A 21,323-nucleotide genomic window follows, 5' to 3' on the forward strand; every position below is an offset into this window, starting at 1 on the left:
AAACCAAAAAGGCATCTATCTGTGTATGAGGTATGCATGGATATATTTCCTTTGATAATTAAGAACTTAACTCCACTGCATTATTTTTAATTTGGGGGCTCTCATTCCATAATCAGATGTTTTCATTCCATAGTGCCTGAAGGCTAGAGTGGAAACCTAGATTAATTTCAGATATGATACTATTTTTTCCGTATCAAATCAAGCTTTTGACTTAGGAGAGGTTCAGGGAACATACATACTGAGGACCTCTCCTCTTTATTGCCTCCTTTATCCCCAAAGCTCTCAAATTTAATTGCAAAAGCCTAGAGGAATAATTCTTCAAAATTTCCAGTTGAAAAGAGGAGAAAATCTTTGCAAACTTGGGTTCAGTAAATGTTTCCTAGATATGATACCGAAAGCACAATCCATAAAAGAAAACATCGGTAAACTGGACTTTATCGAAATTAAAAACTTCTCCTCTGTGAAAGACACTGTTCAGAAAAGGAAAAAGCAAGCCACAGACAGGGAAATAAGTTTTTGTATATCATATATATGAAAAAGATTTCTATTCAGAATATAAATATGTCTCTCTCTCTCTTTTTTGTTTCAAACTTTTAATTTAAATTCTAGTTAGTTTGGGTGCCTGGGTGGCTCAGTGGGTTAAGCCTCTGCCTTTGACTTGGGTCATGGTCCCAAGGTCCTGGGATCGAGCCCTGCATCAGGCTTTCTGCTCAGCAGGGAGCCTGCTTCCCCCTCTCTCTGCCTGCCTCTCTGCCTACTTGTGATCTCTTTCTCTCTGTCAAATAAATAAATAAAACCTTAAAAATATAAATTCTAGTTAGTTAACATATAGTGCAATATCAATTTTAGCAGTAGAACTTAGTGATTCATCACATCACTTATATATAACATTCAAGGTATAAAAATAAGTTTCAAAGCCCAGTAGTAAGAAAACAAACAATGCAGTTTAAAAGTGGACAAAAGACTTAAATAGATGTTTCACTAAAGAATATACACGAATAACAAATAAATACATGAAAAGATGTTCCATATCACTGTCATTAGAAAAACATAAATTAAAACCCCAAGGAGATAGGAGTGGCTAAAAACCAAAAGAAAATAAGTAAAACCAACCAAACAAAAAACCCAGACAGTACCAACTGCTGGTGAGGATGGGGTGCAACTGGCATTCTCATACACTGCCTGTGGGAACTGAAAAGAGTACAGCAACCTTGCAAAAACAGTTTGGCAGTCCCTTATAAGATGTTAATAATATAGTTCATAATAAAGTGCAGTAATCTCACTCCTAGAGAAACACCCCAGAGAAGTAAAAAGTTCTGTTCACTTAAAAACCTGTCCATTCTTAAAACAAAAACAAAAACAAAAACAAAAACCTATCCATGAATGTTCTCTACGCAGCAGGGAGTCTGCTTCTCTCTCCCCCTTTGTCCCTCCCCCAGCTCTCTCTCTCTCTCAAATAAATAAAATCTTTAAACAAACAAAAAACCCTGCCATGAACATTTATGTTGATTTTACTCATAATTCCCCCAAACCGAAAAGAATCTAAATGTCCTTCATCTGGTGAACAGGTTAGCAAACTTGGGTACATCTATATAATGGACTATTACACAATAGCGAAAAGGAGCCAACTACTGGTACATACAATTTCAACAAATCTCAAACATGTTGTGCCAAGTGAAAAGAAAAAAAAAAAACCTTAAAAGTGCTATGATTTTACTAGTTTCACATTCAGGAAAAGGCAAAATTAGAGGAGAAGAGGGGCGCCTGGGTGGCTCAGTGGGTTAAAGCCTCTGCCTTCAGCTCGGGTCATGGTCCCAGGGTCCTGGGATCGAGCCCCACATCGGGCTCTCTGCTCCGCAGAGAGCCTGCTTCCTCCTCTCTGCCTACTTGTGATCTTAGTCTGTCAAATAAATAAATAAAATCTTTAAAAAAAAAAAATTAGAGGAGAAGAAAACAAAGTGATTGCCAGGAGCTGAGAGCAGGGAGAAGGGTTAATTTAAAAAGCCAGCAAGAGGGAACTTTTTGGGGTATTCAGTATTTTGATTGTGGCTACAGCTGTTATAGCACTGTAACTCACAGACTCTACAAAAGAAAGTGAATTTTACTGTAAGTAAACTTAAAAAAAAAGAAAAAAATGGATTAACCATTGCTTCCACATCACCAGAGATTTTTATCAAAAATGCGAAGAGGTTTCACACTAAATGGTTGTAACAATCCAAAGGAATAGACATAATATTGTGGACTTGAGCCTCATGAATAATTTTTAAATGTGTAAGATTTAAATTTTAAACAAGTATTGAGTGTTACCCGGGACCAGGTCCCGGGAGGATGATAACAGTGCAGATGTGAGTAGGGCTTGTTTTGGGTCCTCTCCAGTATTAGAACTAAAAGGGGCTGTGCAAATGTGGATGCTCAGTCAAAGGTCTTTCTTGGTAACGGCACTTGAAATGATATAATCCATGATGCTGACATACAAACAAGTATAACTTTGTGACTTTTCTGTCCCTTTATACGCGGTGCTGACAATGATTTCAAATTATTCTGCTTAATCAGCTCAATAGGTTAACTGTTTGAGACTGATTAACATGAAGCAGTCTGTGGCCGATCAAAGACTTCCTACCACTGCCAATAAGGAGATGTAACTATGTTATGTGTTATATGCAGGTTTGCTGCTGAAAGGTACATGTTTATTTCATTAAAAGTTATTTTATTACCTGGGAGAAACCAAATGTCAAGTTTAGCTCTCTAATACAAATCATATTTTATCCAAATGCGCATGTACTTTTGAACTATAGCAGCCATTTGATTAACTCATCCAATGACTAAACTCACGATCCTCTATATTAAATGTAGCGACCTTTATGACAAAGAATCTAACCTGGAGCTAAGTTATCCATTAAAATCCAACCTGGGAGTATGTTACTCTTCATGAAAAAGTAACCACCTCCATTCCTGCTAGTGGAAGTCTCCAGAGAAACTTGAATAAATAAAAGACATATGTAATATATTTGAACACTTAGGAAGGAGGTCATCAACATGCATAGCTCTGATTCTCAGATGACAGACAAAAATGACAAAACACTGAGGTGGCTGAAGAATACTTCAGAAACATTTCAGTTGGAGGAAAGGTACTTAGTTTCCTCATGAGAGCTGGAAAGCCTATGTTCGAGGATGTTATTTGCCCACATCTTAGGGCTGTGCAGACATGCAGGATAAAAGAGGGCAACAGAGGGGTCTTGGTGATAAGAGAGGAAAGAATAGGAACGCTTTTAATTCTGAGACAAAAGGATAGAAACTTTTGGGTTGACATGCAGTTTTGATAAATTACAAGTACTCAGAAAAAGCATAGCTCCAAATGGGCAATATATGTATAAAAAGACCCTACTGTACAGTAAAAATCAGTAATTTTTCCTAAATTAGGAAACATAGTAAGAAATGAATTCTTAAAGTAGGAGGGAAGACACAAAATACTAGCTGCCTTGGTGAGAAATACTCTCGTTAATGTACAGTCACTATGTACTATATAATAAGTCATCCAAAATATTAATGCTCTTTTCAGGCACATGATTATGCACTGCCTACACAACAGAATTACTCTAAGTACCTTTAAAGCAATTCCATCCCCTGTGATTCTAATTCCATTGATCAGGGTTGTGTCCAGGCATCAACAGCCCTTTTTTTTTTTTTTTTTTTAAAACCCAGCAAGGGGCTTGAACTCATGATCTTAAGATGAAGCATACCAGGCTCTACCTACGAAGCCAGCCCCCAGGCATCAGTTTTAAAAGATCCTCCTGTGACTCCCTTGACCTGAGTGGTCAGGGCTGTGAAGCACTGACTCAGGGGATAGATGGATCTATCTGGAAGGATCAGCTGAGGACTTCAACCATGCATACATATTTAAAAGTGTGACACACTTCAAACTTGACAAAAATCTGAAGCTAAAGAGATGAAGAGGGAATTAATTAGTACACTATAAAATAATTCCTGGAGTCATTCTTTAAAAGTAGTTCTTTAAATAATGGCTGCTTTTTAATTCATTAATTAGATGCTAAGCTGGAATTAATTGGGAATAAGTATTTTAGCAGCCGTATTCCACCTAGACTAGTAAAAGGGAAGATTTGCAACTCTGAGATGATATGAGCCAACTAACAACTATGATTAGATTTATAAATACTCTGTTTTTACCTGACATTTCAGAAACATATCTAAGTGGAAGAATTGAGGTCCACCTGTATATCCATATGCTTGTGCTTATATACATAAGTGATCTCTCTAATTTATGATTTTAAATTCCTTGCATAAATAGAATAAAACCACAGCAGTTCCTGTTTAGAAAGCTACCCTGAGTAGACACAGCCATCATAAGGTTCTTACTTTTCATCATGTCATATTATCTTCCAGTTTTCGGTGGATTCTCCCTTTAAAGAATTCTCTAAATCTTTCAAAAACTTTACTAATTCTCCTTGAGTTTTTCTATGTATCTCTAAGTGTGTCTAAAATGTGAATCTGTAAGCAACCTTGATAAGAATTCCTAATTAGGACTAAATTAACCAGTTAGGCTGAACTGAGCTTATAAATACTTGCATACTCTTAAGCCTGTAACATCAAAGAAATCTCCCCCCAGTGGGGTAGTGAAAAATAACAGGTGGAAGTCCAAGAAGGCCTTTTTAAATGAGCCATTCAAAAGGCTGGCATTAAACCTATTTATATTTGTGCATTAAATAACAATATGAGCTTTTGGTTAATTGAGGTACACATGAGGAATCTAGAAGCCTAGACATGTATCAAATGGGGTGGGACAGGAGTGTCACAGTCCAAGGTTTTCCCTTAAAAACTGAGTATGCTGGCATGAATGTAGCAGGGTAACTAGAGTCTTAATGCAAGCATTGCTATTATTATTATTATTATTATTATTATTTTAGTTTTAAGTTTTTATTTAAGTTCCAGTTAATATATAGCATAATATTAGTTTCAGGTATACAATTTAGTGATTCAACAACTTCCATACACAGGTGCTCATCATAGCAGGTGCATTTCTTATTCTCCATCACTTATTTAATCCATTTCTCGACACCCCTTCTCTCTTATAGCCATGTTTGTTTGCTATTATTTTATGAAAGGAAGAAATAACATTAATTATCTGTAACTTGGTGAAATGTTCTCTGCAAATCAATTGTAAACTGCAGAATACATAATTTTTATTTTGTAATTATGCTCATAACTTTAATATTTTTGATGTGCTCTAGATCATCTATGGCAAGAATTAAAGAAATGGTGATATGTGTGTGTGTTTTTTAAAGATTTTATTTTTTTATTTGACACTGGGTGGGGAGCACAAGCAGGGAGACAGGCAGAGGGAGTGGGAAAAGCAGGGACCCTGATGCAGGGCTCAGTCCCAGGACCCCCTGGGATCATGACCTGAGCCAAAGGCAAAGGCTTACCCAACTGAGCCACCCAGGTGCACCAAAGAAATGGTGATGTTAAAAATATTTTTTATCAGGTTAAAAACAAAGCTCAGAGATCAGTTAAGCCTAATTATTCTAGTACTTTTTAAAAAATCTTTAATGTCACATATGTGACAGTAAATGTACACTTCATATTTCAAAGGAAATAAATATACTTCTAAGCAAATAGTACTTTATTCTCAGCAAAAATCATCTGCCTTTTATGGCATCAGAGACAACCATCATATCAAGCAGGAAAAAAAAGTCACAATGATTCTGATAGTCTAAAACAGTGGCTTTCAAATTTTGGTGTGTGTCAGAAGTCCTGGAGAACTTGTTAAAATAAAGGTTTATGATGGGACTCACTCCTAGAGTTTCTGGGGCTGGGCCCCAATTTTTCATTTCTAACAAGTTCCAGGTAATGCTAATGCCACCAGGCAAAATACTTTGAGAAAACAAACTTTGGGAGCTATCCAACTAAAATAATCTTTTGGCAATTAACTAAGTAAAGGCTTGGTAAAGCCTTTGGTAAAGGCTTACCAAAAAAAGTAGCTACAGGTTCAAGCACTATTTTTTTTTTTAAAGATTTTATTTACTTATTTTAGAGAGAGAGAGAGAGAGCGCACGAGTGGGGAGAAGAGTAGAAGGGGAGAAGAGTAGAAGGGGAGAGAATCCAAGCAGACTCGACACTGTGCATGGAGCTCAACTTGGGGCTTGATCCCCTGGCCCTGAGATCATGAACTGAGCCAAAACCAAGAGTCTAACATTCAACCAACTGAGCTACCCAGGCACCCCAAGCATTCTTGAGATTCTGTTAAAATTCTCTGAATCATGTTCTAGACAACGTTGATCCTCTCAAGTACTGACTGCCAACATCTCTGACCCTGAACAATAAAACCCACACATAACTTTTTAGAGTTTTAAATTGCTGGTAAAGAATTGTAATTTCATAAAAACAGCTAGTCAAACATATACATTCCAAATTACTAGATTAAACTTTAACTTTTTTAAACATTAAAACCACAAGGGCAAGACTTCTCCATTTATTCTTATTTCAAAACCTCAGGCAAGCTAGTTCTATAGAATTTGGAATGTACAATGGTTATTCTCATAAAATAAACCACAAGGGGTGAATTATATCTCTTCAAACTAGGTGGTGTCTTAAGTCAACAAGGTTAAGTCTTTGACTATCATGCTGACAAGCAGATTTTGTGACATTTGTGGACCTCACAGAAACAGAAATATGTAACAATAAATTTAAGCAAATGTATAAAAAATGGGTATGTTTGTGGTGTCTATAAAGAGTGTCTAAAGAAAATCTGTTGGAACTTAACTATGTGACTAAAAGTAGTTATCCTGGGGGACTCTTTCCCAGAGCTGCATTCTTCTGACCAGAAATATGGATGCCATGGTTCTGTTAAAAGCCTTTACAGCTGGCTCATGCCTCACCCAGATACTATGAGCTATCTTCTCCAAGACATATCTTACTGATAGAAGAGAATAAAAACCATCAACGAATTGCCAGCCTTAAGCTACATAAGTTTAATGAGTGAGTTTCTTCATTGTAATGCTAAAGACAAAGTTCTCCCTAATAGCAAAGAGAGCTCCTTTTAGTTTTTGCTATACTGTATTTGCAAATTCTTGTCTATGAATTATATAAGTAATAAGTAGTATTTATTTTTTACATATGCAGTTTCAGAACATTAAATAACACAGATTCCATTCTGTGAATTCTACACAGCACATTTTATTGTATATGACTTCCCAGTTTAACAATAACATTCTTGGCTTGTTATAAAACAACAAAATGAGAAGCAAGATGCTCTTGCATTTTGCAACTCCATTCTAAAGATTCAGTATAACTAAAAATGTCTATCTAGAAGCTTGCCGGTCCTGTGTAATTATACTTTCAGAATGTTATTCAGTACTTTTTTCAAAGATGGAGATGGAATATCGTAAGACACTGGGGCAGTTCTTTTTCAAATAAAATAGTCTTAAGTATAAAAACGCCATGCGTCATACTCTCAAATGGTTCCCAATCAGGGACTATTTAATAAAATCAAATTACATTTGCATGTAGGCTTTAAGGAGGCAACAGTTAGGGTACAGAACCCAAGATACAAGAACATCTCAGCCCAAATCAGGATCTTCATGAGCTGCTAATCCCTAATTTACCTACAAAGAGATCTTTCTATACAAATATAAATGGGAGATATGGGGTGCCACTTTTAAGTGGCTGAAGTTGAAAGATAAGATAAAGTCTGCCCAAGAGCGTGATATTGGGTATTCAATGAATACTGTTAGGTTTCCAAGGACATAAATTAACCATCAGTATATTGGTTAGTTAATGATGAGTGGTGGTATACAACCAGTTTTATATGAAAGGTGATCCACTGTTCTCACCTTTATTGCTAACAACAACAAAGAAAGTCTTCTTTAACTGCATCAGTGTTGATTAAGATCAGGTAGGAGATAGGCAAGGATTATGAAAAATGTTGGATTATAAATTGTACTAAAAAATCTTCATCTCTTGTGTTAAGACCAGTTGGACTCCCGGTAACCCCAATCCCGAGAGAGTGAAGCTCCATCCTGAGAAAGGACTATGGACCATGAAAGTGGTCTGGAATCCTGCCACTCTTCTAAATTTAGGGAGCTTCAATGAGGGGTTAGAATATCAGCAAGACTAATGGATATAACATGGGCTGTTGACAGTGCCTAGAACAACACCTTCCTCATCCAAGATGCTCAATAGCTACTTCTTGAATGAAAGAATGACAGAAATATGTAACTACCTTTTGCAAACACAGGCCTAAAACAAATTTGTATTCTAAACCCATACTTTAGGGGGCATCTGGGTGGCTCAGTCGATTAAGCCTATGCCTTCTGCTCAGGTCATGATCCTGTGGTCCAGGGATTGAGTCCCACAACAGATTTCCTGCTCAGCAGAAGCCAGCTACTCTTTCTGCCTGCCCCTTCCTCTGCTTGTGTACTCTCTCTCTAGAACAAATAAATAAATAAACAAAAATCTTAAAAAAAAAAAAAAGTCCAATTCTAAATACTAAATAGCATAATTTGATACTGTTAGTATAATTTAACAATCTTTTATCTGGACATTATACTACTGACATTCTACTTTAGAGTCTGAATAAATGAAACTGGGTTTAACCAATATCTATTTTAACAATTCCTTATGGTTCTTTAAAAAAAAACTTCTCAATATTCACAAATCAATCAACATGATATAGCACATTAACAAGAAAAAGGATAAAAGTCATATAATCATCTCAATACATTTAAAAAGTGTATCTGACAAAGTACAACATCCATTTGTGATAAAAACTCTCAACAAAGCAGACTTATTATTCTTAATGAACTTATTTTGTTCTGTATTATCAACATTCCAAGTTAACTCTCAGGGATAGAGGTTATCTTTTTAAAAAAATTTTGTTAAAGATTTATTTATTTATGTTAGAGAGACAGAGAGAAAAACGGAGAGAGTGAGTGAGGTAAGGGGCAGAGGGAGAGGATCTTCAAGAAGACCCACTGAGTGTGGAGTCCAATGCAGGACTTGATCCCACGACCCATGAGATCATCATCCAAGCCAAAATCAGGAACTGGGAGCTTAACAGACTAAGCGACCGAGGTGTCCCAAAGATTATCTTATATATAGTTCTTTTACCTGGAACGTTATTCTTCACCTCTCTCAATTTACTTAAATCCTCTTTATCTTGAATTTATACTGCCTTGCATTAACTTTTTATTCTATGAACTCTTTGAAGGCTTAATCCAACCTACTTGTTTGAATGCTTTTATTTTTTAAATCTGGTTGCTGCCCCCAAAACACTCTAAGAGAGGTGCAAACATTTCTGCTTCTCGGATTGTAAGAGAGAGCAGACTTCAATCCTTTCCTCAGGATCTACTTAAAAATACCATGCATCACTGGGTACTCACAGGGATAATAGCAGAGTCGATGCATAATGGTGTGTTGTCACAGACATTCAATGTCTGAATATCTGTTTTTCTCAAGGTCTTTGCATGTCATGTAAGAACTATTCCAGCATCCACTCTTCTTTCTTTCAAAAGGCGCAAATTTCAAAACACAGCTGTCTGTGACCTTAGGAGACCTAACCAGAATTTGCAAACAAGCTTATGTAAGCGTCCTCTGGCCAGCCTTGTTAAGTCCTCTCTAAGTAAATGAGAGCTCTTCTTTTCCCTCTGTGTGTGTGTGTGTGTGTGTGTGTGTGTGTCTGTGTAAATGAGAGTTTTGATTTCTACATGGAACAGTAAGAGGTCTTCTTCAGGCATCTCCTGCCTGAACTGTAATTTGAAAAGTATGCTTTGTTTGTAGTATCCTTTTTTTTTTTAAAGATTTTATTTATTTATTTGACAGAGAGAGATTACAAGTAGGCAGAGAGGCCTGCAGAGAGAGAGGAAGAAGCAGGCTCCTTGTCAAGCAGAGAGCCCGATGCAGGACTCGATCCCAGAACCTTGAGATCAAGAAATGAGCCGAAGGCAGAAGCTTAACCCACTGAGTCACCCAGGCGCCCCTGTTTGTAGTATCTTTAATTGTGTAAGATGCAATAAGAAGAGCAGAGCTGTAAAACACTGTCTGCATAATGCCTATTGAGAAAAGCTCAGAAACTTGAGTAGACATTACATTAATAAGTTCCTCAAATAGCACTTCATAAATGTGGAGATGGAAGGAGAGACAGAAATGGGGCCAAACAATACTAACAGATCTGTGGGATTAAAAATACCGATAGTAGAGTACACATGGAGTTTAGTCCAGCAAAATACAATGATGTCCAAGCATCCTGGAAAAAAATTACTCAGAAGATTGACATTCTCTGGATGGAACCTCAAAATCATGTCAAAAGCAACTGGATAGATACTGTAACCCATTGAATAGATAGATTTTGCAATGCAACAGAAATAGCAAAATATAAAGTCTATGTCAAGCTGCCTGTGAGAGGGTTTCAGCAAATGCTGACAGTGGTTAAATAAAAAACAAAACCAAACACAAACAAGCAAACAAACAAAAAAACAAAAAAACAAAATAAAACAGCCAAAAATGGTGAGTAAAAACAACTCAGTTCTTGGGTCCAAGAGTGTAGTGTAAGCCCCTGGACTTCTGCTTTGGATTTCAACAGTCTTTCTGAAAAATGAAAAGCATATGAGAGACCTTTAGAAGGGAAACAAAAAAAAACCTAATGGATATAGGCATATGATGAGAGAATCAAGGAATGAAATAGAGTTAACTCTGCTGGGCAGTGACAAAAAGAGGTATTTAACTCTTATCAACATTATTGTTGGGGCACCTGGCTGGCTCAGTTGGAAGAGCGTGTGACTTTTGTTCCCAGGGTTGTGAATCTGAGCCCCATGATGGATGTAGAGATCCAACATGGGGCTTGAACTCACGACCCTGAGATCAAGAGTCACATGCTCTGGTCACCTGGGTGGCTCAGGGGATTAAGCCTCTGCTTTTGGCCCAGGTCATGATCTCAGGGTCCTGGGATTGAGCCCCACATCAGGCTCTCTGCTTAGCAGAGAGCCTGCTTCCCCCGCTCTCTCCGCCTGCCTCTCTGCTTACTTGTGATCGCTCTCTCAAATGAATAAACAAAATCTTAAAAAAAAAAAAAAAAAAAAAAAAAAAGAGTCACATATTCTTCCAACTGAGCCAGCCAGTCACCCCTGTTTACAATTTAAGGGTGTTTCAGGAAAGATTATTAACAAATATATTTTAGTTAGGCATATAGCAGATGAAAAAGTGAATTAACCAGAACCATCAGCCTTTTGAAAAGCCATGTAGTTGAAAGAAGCCTTACAGTCATATAATTTTAGAGAAGGAGTAATCTTTGAGATGATCCAGTTTGATGTCTTCAAAGTGAGGTCTGAGGGCTAGCTAACTCAGAACTGCCTGGAGAGCTTGTTAAAAAAGATTTCTCAGCTCCTACTAATACAGCCCTCCGGAATCCTAATACCCAAGGGGTACTGGCCTGAGAAGCTTGCTGAGTTTAAGGGCCTCCTTCTATAGAGAAGGGATCTAAGGTCCAGAGAGATAGGATGCCCAAGGCACCAATGAGTCCCAGTTCCTGGTCCAAGACTATTACCATTAGTCTGGAATGAAACTCTTCCCAAATCCTCCCAAATTGCCTTTATCATACTGCATTTTTTTCCCCTGAGAATTTAATTCATAATCTAAACACTGCTTCATTTAATTCTTGGGTAATAAGGAATGGAAGATGAAAGAAAATAGAGAACAAAGATTAGATAGGAAGTAGAAAGGAAAAACTCAGGCAGAAGCAGGAGTCAGAAACGACTAACATCTGATTAAGATGACATAATATTTACACGTGTGAAGTTAAATCATAGTCTGAACAGAAAGGCCTTCAGTCTGTTGCATTGTCTTCCCCCACACCCTCCTGCAAAACACCGAGACACTTAGAAGGAAAAAGACAGAGAAACTGGCCCTAATAAGAACCTTAGGCTAATTAATAGGTTTGGCTTAATCCCGTCGGTCTTGCTGAAGTTCATCTTAAAAGAGTGATTTTAGGAATGGTTGAGACCTTCTTGGTCCTACTTCTGAATCTGCCATCTTAGAAGAGATGGACATGAGAAGGGTAAATGGAAATGTTCCCTCTGGGCCACCAGAGTGATGGCACCATGAAGATCCACTTTCCAAACCCTAAATTATTTTTAAACATAAGTGCCATGTAAAGCAGAGAAAGAGAACCACAGGATGTTATGTATGCAAAGGTTTTTCTTATAGTTTTTCAACTCTCACAAACTTATTATTTCAACAACTCAAGAACTGCTACTCAGGGTTTTAAATAAATTAAACTGAACCCCCCATCTTCCTAACTCCATAATCATGTGACAGTTTTATAATTACACTACTTTTTAGATTCTCTGATTTATAATGGATTTATTTTTTATTTTTTAAAGATTCTATTTATTTGACAGAGACACAGCAAGAGAGGGAACACAAGCAGGGGGAGTAAGAAAGGGAGAAGGAGGCCTCCAGCAGAGCAGGGAGCCCAATGTGGGGCTCCATCCCAGGGCCTTGGGATCATGACCGGAGCCAAAGACAGATGCTTAACAATTGAGTCACCCAGGTGCCCCTGATTTATAGTGGATTTAACTTCTGACTTCTTTTACTTTGACTATCAGGAAAAATAAAGATTTTTAAAAGTATAATAAAGTGTCCATGGAAAGAGAATTTAGAAAAGGAAGAGAGGTTCAAAGAGTAAATGAATTTACTGTTCCTTTAAGGAAATTCTTACAGATAGATTTATCAGATGAAGTAGTCCAGTCAGTTGGACAACTTGTCAACCACTTATCAAATATAGCTTCATTTTAAAACTCACTTTAACATGGCTGTTCATGTGTTCACCAAGGCAAAACAACAACAACAAAATATCACAAACTTTGTCAATCCTAATAAGTTCTCTACCTTGAAACTCTAATCGTATGATCCCAAATTGAAAACATAATATATATTCCACTTATTTTTTTCCCTTTCAGAGACACTGTCAAAATGTTTTAGTGTGCTTCCTTACTGAAGTTAAGACTGAATAAATTTAGCTTTACTTTATAAAGAGATCTCTTGGTGGGATGCCTGGGTAGCTCAGTTAAGCTTCTGCTTTTGGCTAGGGTTGTGATCTCAGGATCCTGGGATGGAGTCCTGTTTTGGGTTCCTCGTTCAGTGGGGAGCCAGCTTCTCCCCCTCCTCCTCCACCACTCCCCTGCTTGTGCTCTCTCCCTCTCTCTGACAAATGGATAAAATCTTAAAAAAAAAAAGGAGTACATTTTGGTCCTTCCTAATATCTAAGCTTCCTTAAAAATGTGAAATCTCTGCCTTATTATCATAAACCTTTTATTCCTACAGGGTGAAAGACAGGGATGAGAACCAGACTATAGGCAGTCTCAGCAACTTTCTCTATGGCAGTACATGGCTTGTTCTGGATAGTGCTCTCATCTCATGATTAATTTATTACTTAAGAAGCAATCATGCTGCAGTGATATGGTGTCTTGTAGAAAGAGTTGGCCAGAGTGTGTTTCAGGTTGGCCATTTCTGGTTTGATAGTTCCTAATACTATAATGGGAATATGGATTTGACCTCAAGGGAAACCAAAACAAAACAGAACTAACACAGATCAGTAAAATAATTCATGAAAAATATAATAGGTTAAAATATGCCTATAAATGCAGCTTTATTTAAAAACTCATTATTATAAAAGAGCATCTATGTTTGACATGCAGAGAAAAAAAGATTGGGAATGTAACTTCAAAAGAAAGATATATTCCCAAAGCACTTTTTACTAGTTTTCAGGAAAAAGAAAGTTCACTTTATTACAATTTGCCAAACTCACTGGCCATAGAACGGACTTCAAAAGGATTTCTGGAGCATGATAAAACATCCATAGAGAAGAGAATGGAAGGAAGATTATGCATTCAAGTTACATTTTAGAGTGCAAAAGGCCTCTGGAAAACACATTTCAAAGAAAAAGTTAATACAAAGGAAGAAGGTCCCTGATTTCTTACGAAGTCACAACATGAACATTTGTGTCTGTTCCCAGAGTGCAGGGAGAAGATTCAGTAGCAGAAATCTTTGCCATACATTTTGGAGCAGCTTTGAGAGAGCAGCAAAGAGCTCCCCACAGTCTGCCTGGAGGGCCCAGAGAAGGGCTTTCCAATTTAAGTAAGAGCTCTGGTACTCCTCTGCAGGATAAACAGCTCTGGATTCTTCTTTAATGACAACAGCATATCAGCCCCTTTTGAGGTTACAGCATACATAAACAGGATCTGCCTCATATTTTCCAGTTGAGGAGGAGGGAAGGCAAAAATAAAAGGAAAAAAGAGCCCCCATGAATCTTTTCCTGTAGTTAACTGTGAAGACAACTTGCTTTTACTCACATGCAGGACTGAGAAAATGAAAGGAGAACCACAGTACTAGAAATGCCCCCAGAAAGAAAACAGGAAAACCACTATTTCCTCTTTGTGTGAGAACATCAGTGGGCAAAGGGAAGAAAAGGAATGCTGAACTCTAGGGCTTTAAAAGAAAAAGGATGCAAGTTTAAGAAGAGTAAGTGAGCTGTAAGTATACTTAATAAAGTCTTCCTAGTTCCAAAACCCACACAGAGACCAAAAGGGAAGTTTTGCCCAGCATGCACCCTGCTCTCTACTTCAAATGTTAAAGAGGACACTGGCTGTCAAGTTAGTAGGGAGACCAGCAGGTCATTTCCCAGGATGTCTTGAGGTCATTTCCCCACCTTTGTGACGCCCTAACAAAATGCACCAAATGGAGATACTTACAGAATCCATTCTTGTACCCTTGGCCCAATATGAACTAAAGGTCTAAAGGAAAACCTCGAGATTCCTGTTTTCTTAGTCTAGGTCTAAACGCCACCTCTAATCCCCCCTTCCCCATTTCCCTCATACCAACAGTTTCCAGGAAACTGCAAATAAAAATTACCTCACTTGTATTTAAATGTGCACATTAGTGATTTGAAAGCTTGCTTCACTATGCTATAGTAGAGGTCAGCAAACTTTTCCTTGCATCATTCAAAACACTGAGTCAATAGAATCAGTCACTAAAGAAAATTAGAAACCAGGACCACAGGTAGAAGAGAAGCCTAGAAGCCAGCCAGAGGAAACTCTGGTTATTTAAGTCCTGACCTTGAGTCCAGGAGAGCTCTCAGGACCATGCTCCAGTAAGACTGGATTTGGAAATGCAGGGAACCAACTGGGCAGGTGGCCACTGAGAAAACTGTCTTCATCAATTCTAGGCACATTCCATTCCTCACCAAATAATTCATGGGTTGAAGAAATAAGACCTGAAGGATCTTGGCACATGAGATTTGAAGTGAAGATCAGTGAACCTTCAGTTCATAGCTTAATGCCTAGTCCACAGTCCTAAAATATGGTCTGTGCAATGCTGAAAAGAGTGGTAAATCCACCTTGTTCATCTGGAACAATGACAGTCCCTAAGGCCATCAGAGGTGAATTTTATCCTGACAGGTGCTAATTAGCTTGCCATAGGGAAAAAGTCCATGAACCACTGCAGATAAGAGTTCTCTGTATTTCAGTTTCAATCTGTGGATCAAGATACCAAATTATAAAAATGCAATTAATTAGTTTATACGGTAAAGCCACCCTGAAGACACCCGATTGACAGGTCAGATTTCTTACGTTCACACCTAAGAAATAATGCAGTTGGGCCCCGGATGAGTGTGAACCTTAAGAATTTTAATCACCTCTCCAGGTTGAAAGTTTTCACATAGCAGCTCTTTTTAGGAGGAAACCAAGAGCCAGAGACAGCTAATAGGAAAAGAGACTGGGAAGGAAAAAGAGGATGATGAGAAGTGAAATCAGAAGGGAAAGGTAGACATGGAGCACTTGGGAAGAAACAGCCTTGGTCAAGAGAGGGCAGTTTTGAAACGGGGTGAGAAAAAGGCCTACCCAGAAAGATCTGTTTTGGGTTAGCTTCCAAATCTGGCCCTAGGACATCGAAGTTGGGACTTGGCTCTGACTAGAATCAGTAGTAAGGAAGATTCAAACCTTTGGGCTTTTCTGAACTTTTGTTCCTAGTTTTAGTGAATGCTTGGAAACAGTGGGGGTCTTAGGAAGAGAATAATAGCTACTTAGACTGCTTTTCTCAGATTGGCACCAGGTACAGCAAGATGGGAAAGGCTGACAGTCTTAGCACAGACAGAATGTGTATTGAGAGTTCCCTCCAGGGAGTAGGAGATGGTGATCCCTGTTCTGACTTTCTTCTTGACCTGCAAGTTTCTCCATCATATCCAAATAGCTGTGTAGCAAAAGCAGGTTTTTAATTAAAAGATGGAGTGGGTGAAACAAAATCAATTTCTTTTTCTACTTCCCCAACGTAAATCAGTAGTGGTATGTCTGAAAGAGGGGCAATTATAAAGATTTGACATAAAAAGGAAATTTGTAAGTGCTAGTTCAACCAAGAAAAAGAGCAGATTCTCTTTAAAAACAAATGGAAGGTTTTTTTAAATTAAAAAATTAAAAAATCCCTCTGCCCCTCCCTCCTTCTGTGTGTGGGTGGACGAGTGCTCTATTGAATAAATAAAATCTTTAAAAAAAAAAAAGCAAGTAATCATTTCTGAAGTATTTTATGAATTTTATTTACACTACATTCTTTTAGTATTACGGTGACCAACTTCTCTCAAAAACTTTCAAGAGGGAAACAGCTGATCACCCCCCAGAACTAATTCCAATTAATGTCCTAGAGCAACATTAAAGTTTTCTCAAATTAATGGGATGCAGATCTTTGCTCTGGCCATATCAGGGATAAGTAAAGAGCATCTAATGTTAGCCACTTGGTAATAATTATCCAAACCCATGGCCTCTTGGAGTGCCAGGCTGACTCAGTCGGTGGAGCACGTGACTCTTGATCTGGTTTGAGCCCCATGTTGGGTATAGAGGTTGAAAAAGTAATCTTAACCCCCCCCCCCCCCCACAAAAAACCAAAGCCACGGCCTCTTTTCTGCATACATTATGGCAGTACTATTTATCCATCCAAAATCAAAGGTTAATTTCTAATGCATGAGTTTTCTATTTGAGGATCAAAAGAGTTAAGTACTATTTGAAATGAGAAGGAAAAAAAGGAAAAAAAATCTCCCATTGTACTATAGACTTGAATTATCCTATCAAACCAGATTTTTTTTTTTTAAACTTTGCCTAAATGAGCTGGAACTCCTTTACAGCTTCAGAGCTCTCTATATTTCACGTCAGGGCAGGTATCACCTCTCTCTCTTATGGCAAATTCACGATTTTTCCTTACACCTTCACAAATGGACTGGTTCATCACCCACCCTCCCCTCCAATTCTGAAATTTCTGGCACAAAAGAGATCTGTCAAAACAGGTTACTTGTATTTTTATTGGTTCCTCCAGACCATGACGACATTTCCTGAAAGGCAGTGCCAGGAAACTATTAATGTCTGTGAAAACGAAGTGAAAGTTCTTATAAGCAAAAACTGTCTGGTGCCCCATGAGACTGCAGCCTGAAGGAATCACTAGTCCTTAGACTATAACACTGGTTCAACTGCCTGCTGTGTCAGAACTCTAAAATACTGCTCTCAGAGGACAAGAGGAAAGTGTCTTTCCAAAAAGAAAGGTCTGGGAGACACAACTGGCTATTTCTTCCCTTTTTCTTAATCTTTAACTTCTCTTGAGTTGGGGTAGCTGAATGGGCAGCTAATGGTTGGCTCACTTAAGGCTGCAGTCCCACAAACTGGTTAAATCATTCAAGTAGGTAGTGGATTCTTTCCCAAGCAGAAGGGGTAATGGGGCCAAAACCTGGAAGATGAGAGTGTAACCTTCCCTACAAATGGGAAGAAAGAATCCATTCTAACATCCAGGCGCAGAAAAAGAAGTTTACTTTTATAAAGGACTACAGTGATTGTGCTAACGCTAGAGTCAAAGAGTGAGCACTTGACACTGCCAATCATAAAGGAAGCTAGAGCTTTACAGAAGGATGGAAATGAAATTAAACAAAACTTGTTTGAGGTATTGAACTAGAAGACTTTCAAATATTTCAATTGATACACAGTAAGTGCCAAAAACATGTGGGTACTTGCTAAGGTTGTAACTGGATTTGTGGAGCAGAAAAGCAGCTCACCGCGCTACCATATCCCTCTATTTAACAGCGCCACCTGCTGGGTGAGGGTGGAGAGAGCTGAACTTTGTTTCTTTGTTTTACGGATTACCCATAGACAATCTATGAATTCACAGAAAGAAGAGTCTTCACTCTTTCCAGTATACACAGAACACTGAGAAACACTGATCTCTGTACTGGTAAGTTCACAAAGAAAGGGAAAGCCCTGCTCATCTTTCTTGATGTCCTAGCCATTCATAGTCCAGTCATACATTAAGTGTCTCCTTTGAAATGTCCAAACAGGAAATAAAAGCATTAAGATAAAGAACATAAAATATAGCTCTTGAATGTCCATTTTAATAGCCAGGTCATCTGAATCATGACCTCTAAAAGCTGGGTGGTTTTTTCATTATCTTTAAGAGAACACTGTAAGTGTTTTTCTAGATGAAGTTGTTCTTTCTAGATGAAGTTGAATCTATTCTCATAATTAACCCACTTTAGGAGAACATTTAATATCTGGTCCCAACATAGTAACCACCTAAACTAGAAACATCTAAGAAAAAAGTGTGGCTAAAGAAACTTTCATTTTCACATAAAGCACTAGGTTTTATCCCTGGAATGTTAAAGAGAAATTAATCCATATCCTAAGCACTGTTCATTTCATAATGAACAGGTGTGCTGATTTCTCCTCACTGAAGAAGAAACTAGAGGCCCAAAATGTCTCATAAGAAATTCCTGGGCCACATGTGTTTGAGAAGTTTTCAGATTTTAGAAAGGTGAAATGGTACATACATTATGCGTTACATAACACTGCCAGCAAGTTCCTGGGCAGCACCCACTAATTAAACATTAACATTCTTGCAATAAGATATATTTATTTTCACACTAACTGGTTAGACTCTAAATAAACTTGTGTCAATTCAGATCAAGTTTTGTTGTCAAATGAGTTTGTATAAAACTACTTCACAGACTTGTACTTTTGGATTTCAGTACTGAAGATAAGGGATTATGAAGCTGCACAAGTCATTCTTGATTATAATGAAATAGAGAAAAAGCAGTAACCAGCACAGAATTCTTTAAAACACTGAAATACTGTTGTTCATCTTGGCTGGTTGATTTTTGGAGATGTTACTTAACATTTTTAGCCATGGTTTTCTTACTGGTTGCACTGGAGAGGAATGGTGGTGGGAGCAGCAGTGGATGGGGGTTCCAGATTAGGTGGAAGGGATTAAGTAGTATTGATCCAATGCATACAGAGTTTCAGCCCTATGCTAACTGTGTCTAGTTTTTTAGTGTTATAAACAATAGTGTGATAAACAGCCTTGTAGCTAAATCTTTATACATGTCTCCTATGATTTATTTGGGATAAATACCTTAAAATGCAATTGCTGGGTCAAAGATATTCTATCTATAACTCTGTTTTTCCTCCACCCACCCATCCACTTAGCTTTATGATAACATTTTGAAATTATTTTAAGGGAAATTTATACTCCCTATAGCAATGTGCAAAAGCACCTCTTTCCCTATATATTTGTCAATACCAGGTACGATCATTAACAAAATTTGCCAATTTGATATATGAAAAATGGTATTTCTTTGATTAAGTGTGCATTTTTCTAGTTGCCTTGCATTTTTACACCAGCTCCACTTAATTGTCCACAATTTTATGAAGAAGTTATTCCAAAATTCTCATCATTAGTTGTAGAGCAATGTCTTTTTGACTTAAGAGTTATCTTCCTTCTAGGACCTCTTGGGAATTTTGAATTGTGTTGAAGAGGTCCTTGAAGGATCCTTGGTGAGGCCTTTGGGTCACTGGGATAGAGAGTGACATAAAGGCACAAATGAGTTGCAGGGTGTAGGGACAGCTTTGGTTTTATTTGTTTGCTATATCATGCTTCTGTATAGTGCTTCTCGGTCATACTAAACATAGAGGCTTCCTGGATGGCCAACAAAGCCTCTTTGAAATAGAAGCTCATATGGTTTAAGGCTTGGGGAGCGGCCACAAGGGCTGTATTTTAAATTACTATTCATCCCCTACTCAGTGCCTAGTACACAGCTTTTAAACTAGTTAATCATTGATCAGTTTATTATACAAACTGGTATACTACTGACTTGGATAGCCAGATAATCTTGTGAATTCTAGGTGTTTTTCCCTCACCATAAGGGCTTGTATTAGCATTGAAAAAAATATGTATTTGAATAACATAGCTTCAAAATTCAGATGATCAAACAGCATTTTGGATGAATGACTTTAGGTCAAACTTTATTTGCAAACCACTGTTCTCAGTTATGTATACCAATGGAGGAATGGGATGAATCAGATCCCAGGATTCAACAGATATTACAAAAGCCTTGACCTTTTTTATACATTAAAACTCTTAGCAGGCCGCTTAGTAACAAGCTATCCAAGGTATAAGCATCACATTCTCCCTATACTCTTACCTGGCACACAGGAGAGGCCCAAATAACTTGAAATGTGACAATGCTGAGAAAGGATAAGAAGTGAAAGGGTTAGTATAATTCACTCTGAATAGGGATCCCCTAATTTAGCTCAACCGTGAACCCTGGAAATATCCCTGGTTCAGAAATGAGATTTGATAATGTATGCAGGGCCACTGAGAGGCAAAGCTCCTGTATTCTATGTGACTGGTGCTTCCAGAGTGTACATTTTAGAGATCCTCTAGCTGATAACCTAATCATAGTCTGGGCCTGTCCTTCTGTATACAGAGCACACTTGAGCAGGCAATCTACGTGGCATACACATTTTGGGTCTTTCTCTGAAGAAGACAGACTTCTCTTTGAAGCAGAATATCCTGAGAGAAAACAAGGAACAACTCGCTATAAATATAATCACACAAAAATCTACAAACTGACCCAGAATTTCAGGCATTGGTCTCAGCCTGGGCTGTTTAAGAAGCACAGCTTTCTGCATTATCCTTGCTTTAATCACCACTATCCATGACATCACTATCAAAACCATTTATTTAGTCTGTTTTCAAGCTCCCCACATGGCAAATGACTGCCTACATAAACAAAACAATTCTGTTCTTTAAGAATTCTTTGCAACTGGGACCCCTGGAGAGAGAAAAAAATGTAATTGCCATCTGAAACATACTGAAGTTTCTGTAAATGGTTTTATAAATGAATGATTGACTTTCATTAAAAGAGGAAGGAAAAAAAAAACCACAAAGAGCTGCAGGAGGCATTTCTGAATCTTGGAGACACAGTAAAGCAAAACCATGATACTCCCATCAGT

General features: G+C 37.9%; 2 protein-coding genes across 4 annotated transcripts in view; one reads left to right on the forward strand and one right to left on the reverse strand.

Moving 5' to 3' along the window:
• The window catches only part of CMSS1 (cms1 ribosomal small subunit homolog), a 382,853-nt gene that overhangs the window by 98,018 nt on the left and 263,512 nt on the right, over positions 1-21,323 (reverse strand). Inside the window, exon 4 of one of the 2 annotated variants that reach the window (XM_032351108.1) lies at positions 20,510-20,552. The exons of the other annotated variant lie outside the window; for it this stretch is intronic. Coding sequence (XP_032206999.1) covers positions 20,510-20,552 — 43 coding nt within the window. The remainder of the gene's footprint in view (positions 1-20,509; positions 20,553-21,323) is intronic. 2 annotated transcript variants of the gene reach the window in all.
• FILIP1L (filamin A interacting protein 1 like) overlaps positions 1-21,323 on the forward strand; it is a 302,790-nt gene that overhangs the window by 28,257 nt on the left and 253,210 nt on the right. The gene's annotated exons all lie outside the window — the stretch shown is intronic.

This window comes from Mustela erminea, chromosome 1 (genome assembly GCF_009829155.1).
Source record: "Mustela erminea isolate mMusErm1 chromosome 1, mMusErm1.Pri, whole genome shotgun sequence".
In the NCBI taxonomy this organism is placed as follows: domain Eukaryota; kingdom Metazoa; phylum Chordata; class Mammalia; order Carnivora; family Mustelidae; genus Mustela; species Mustela erminea.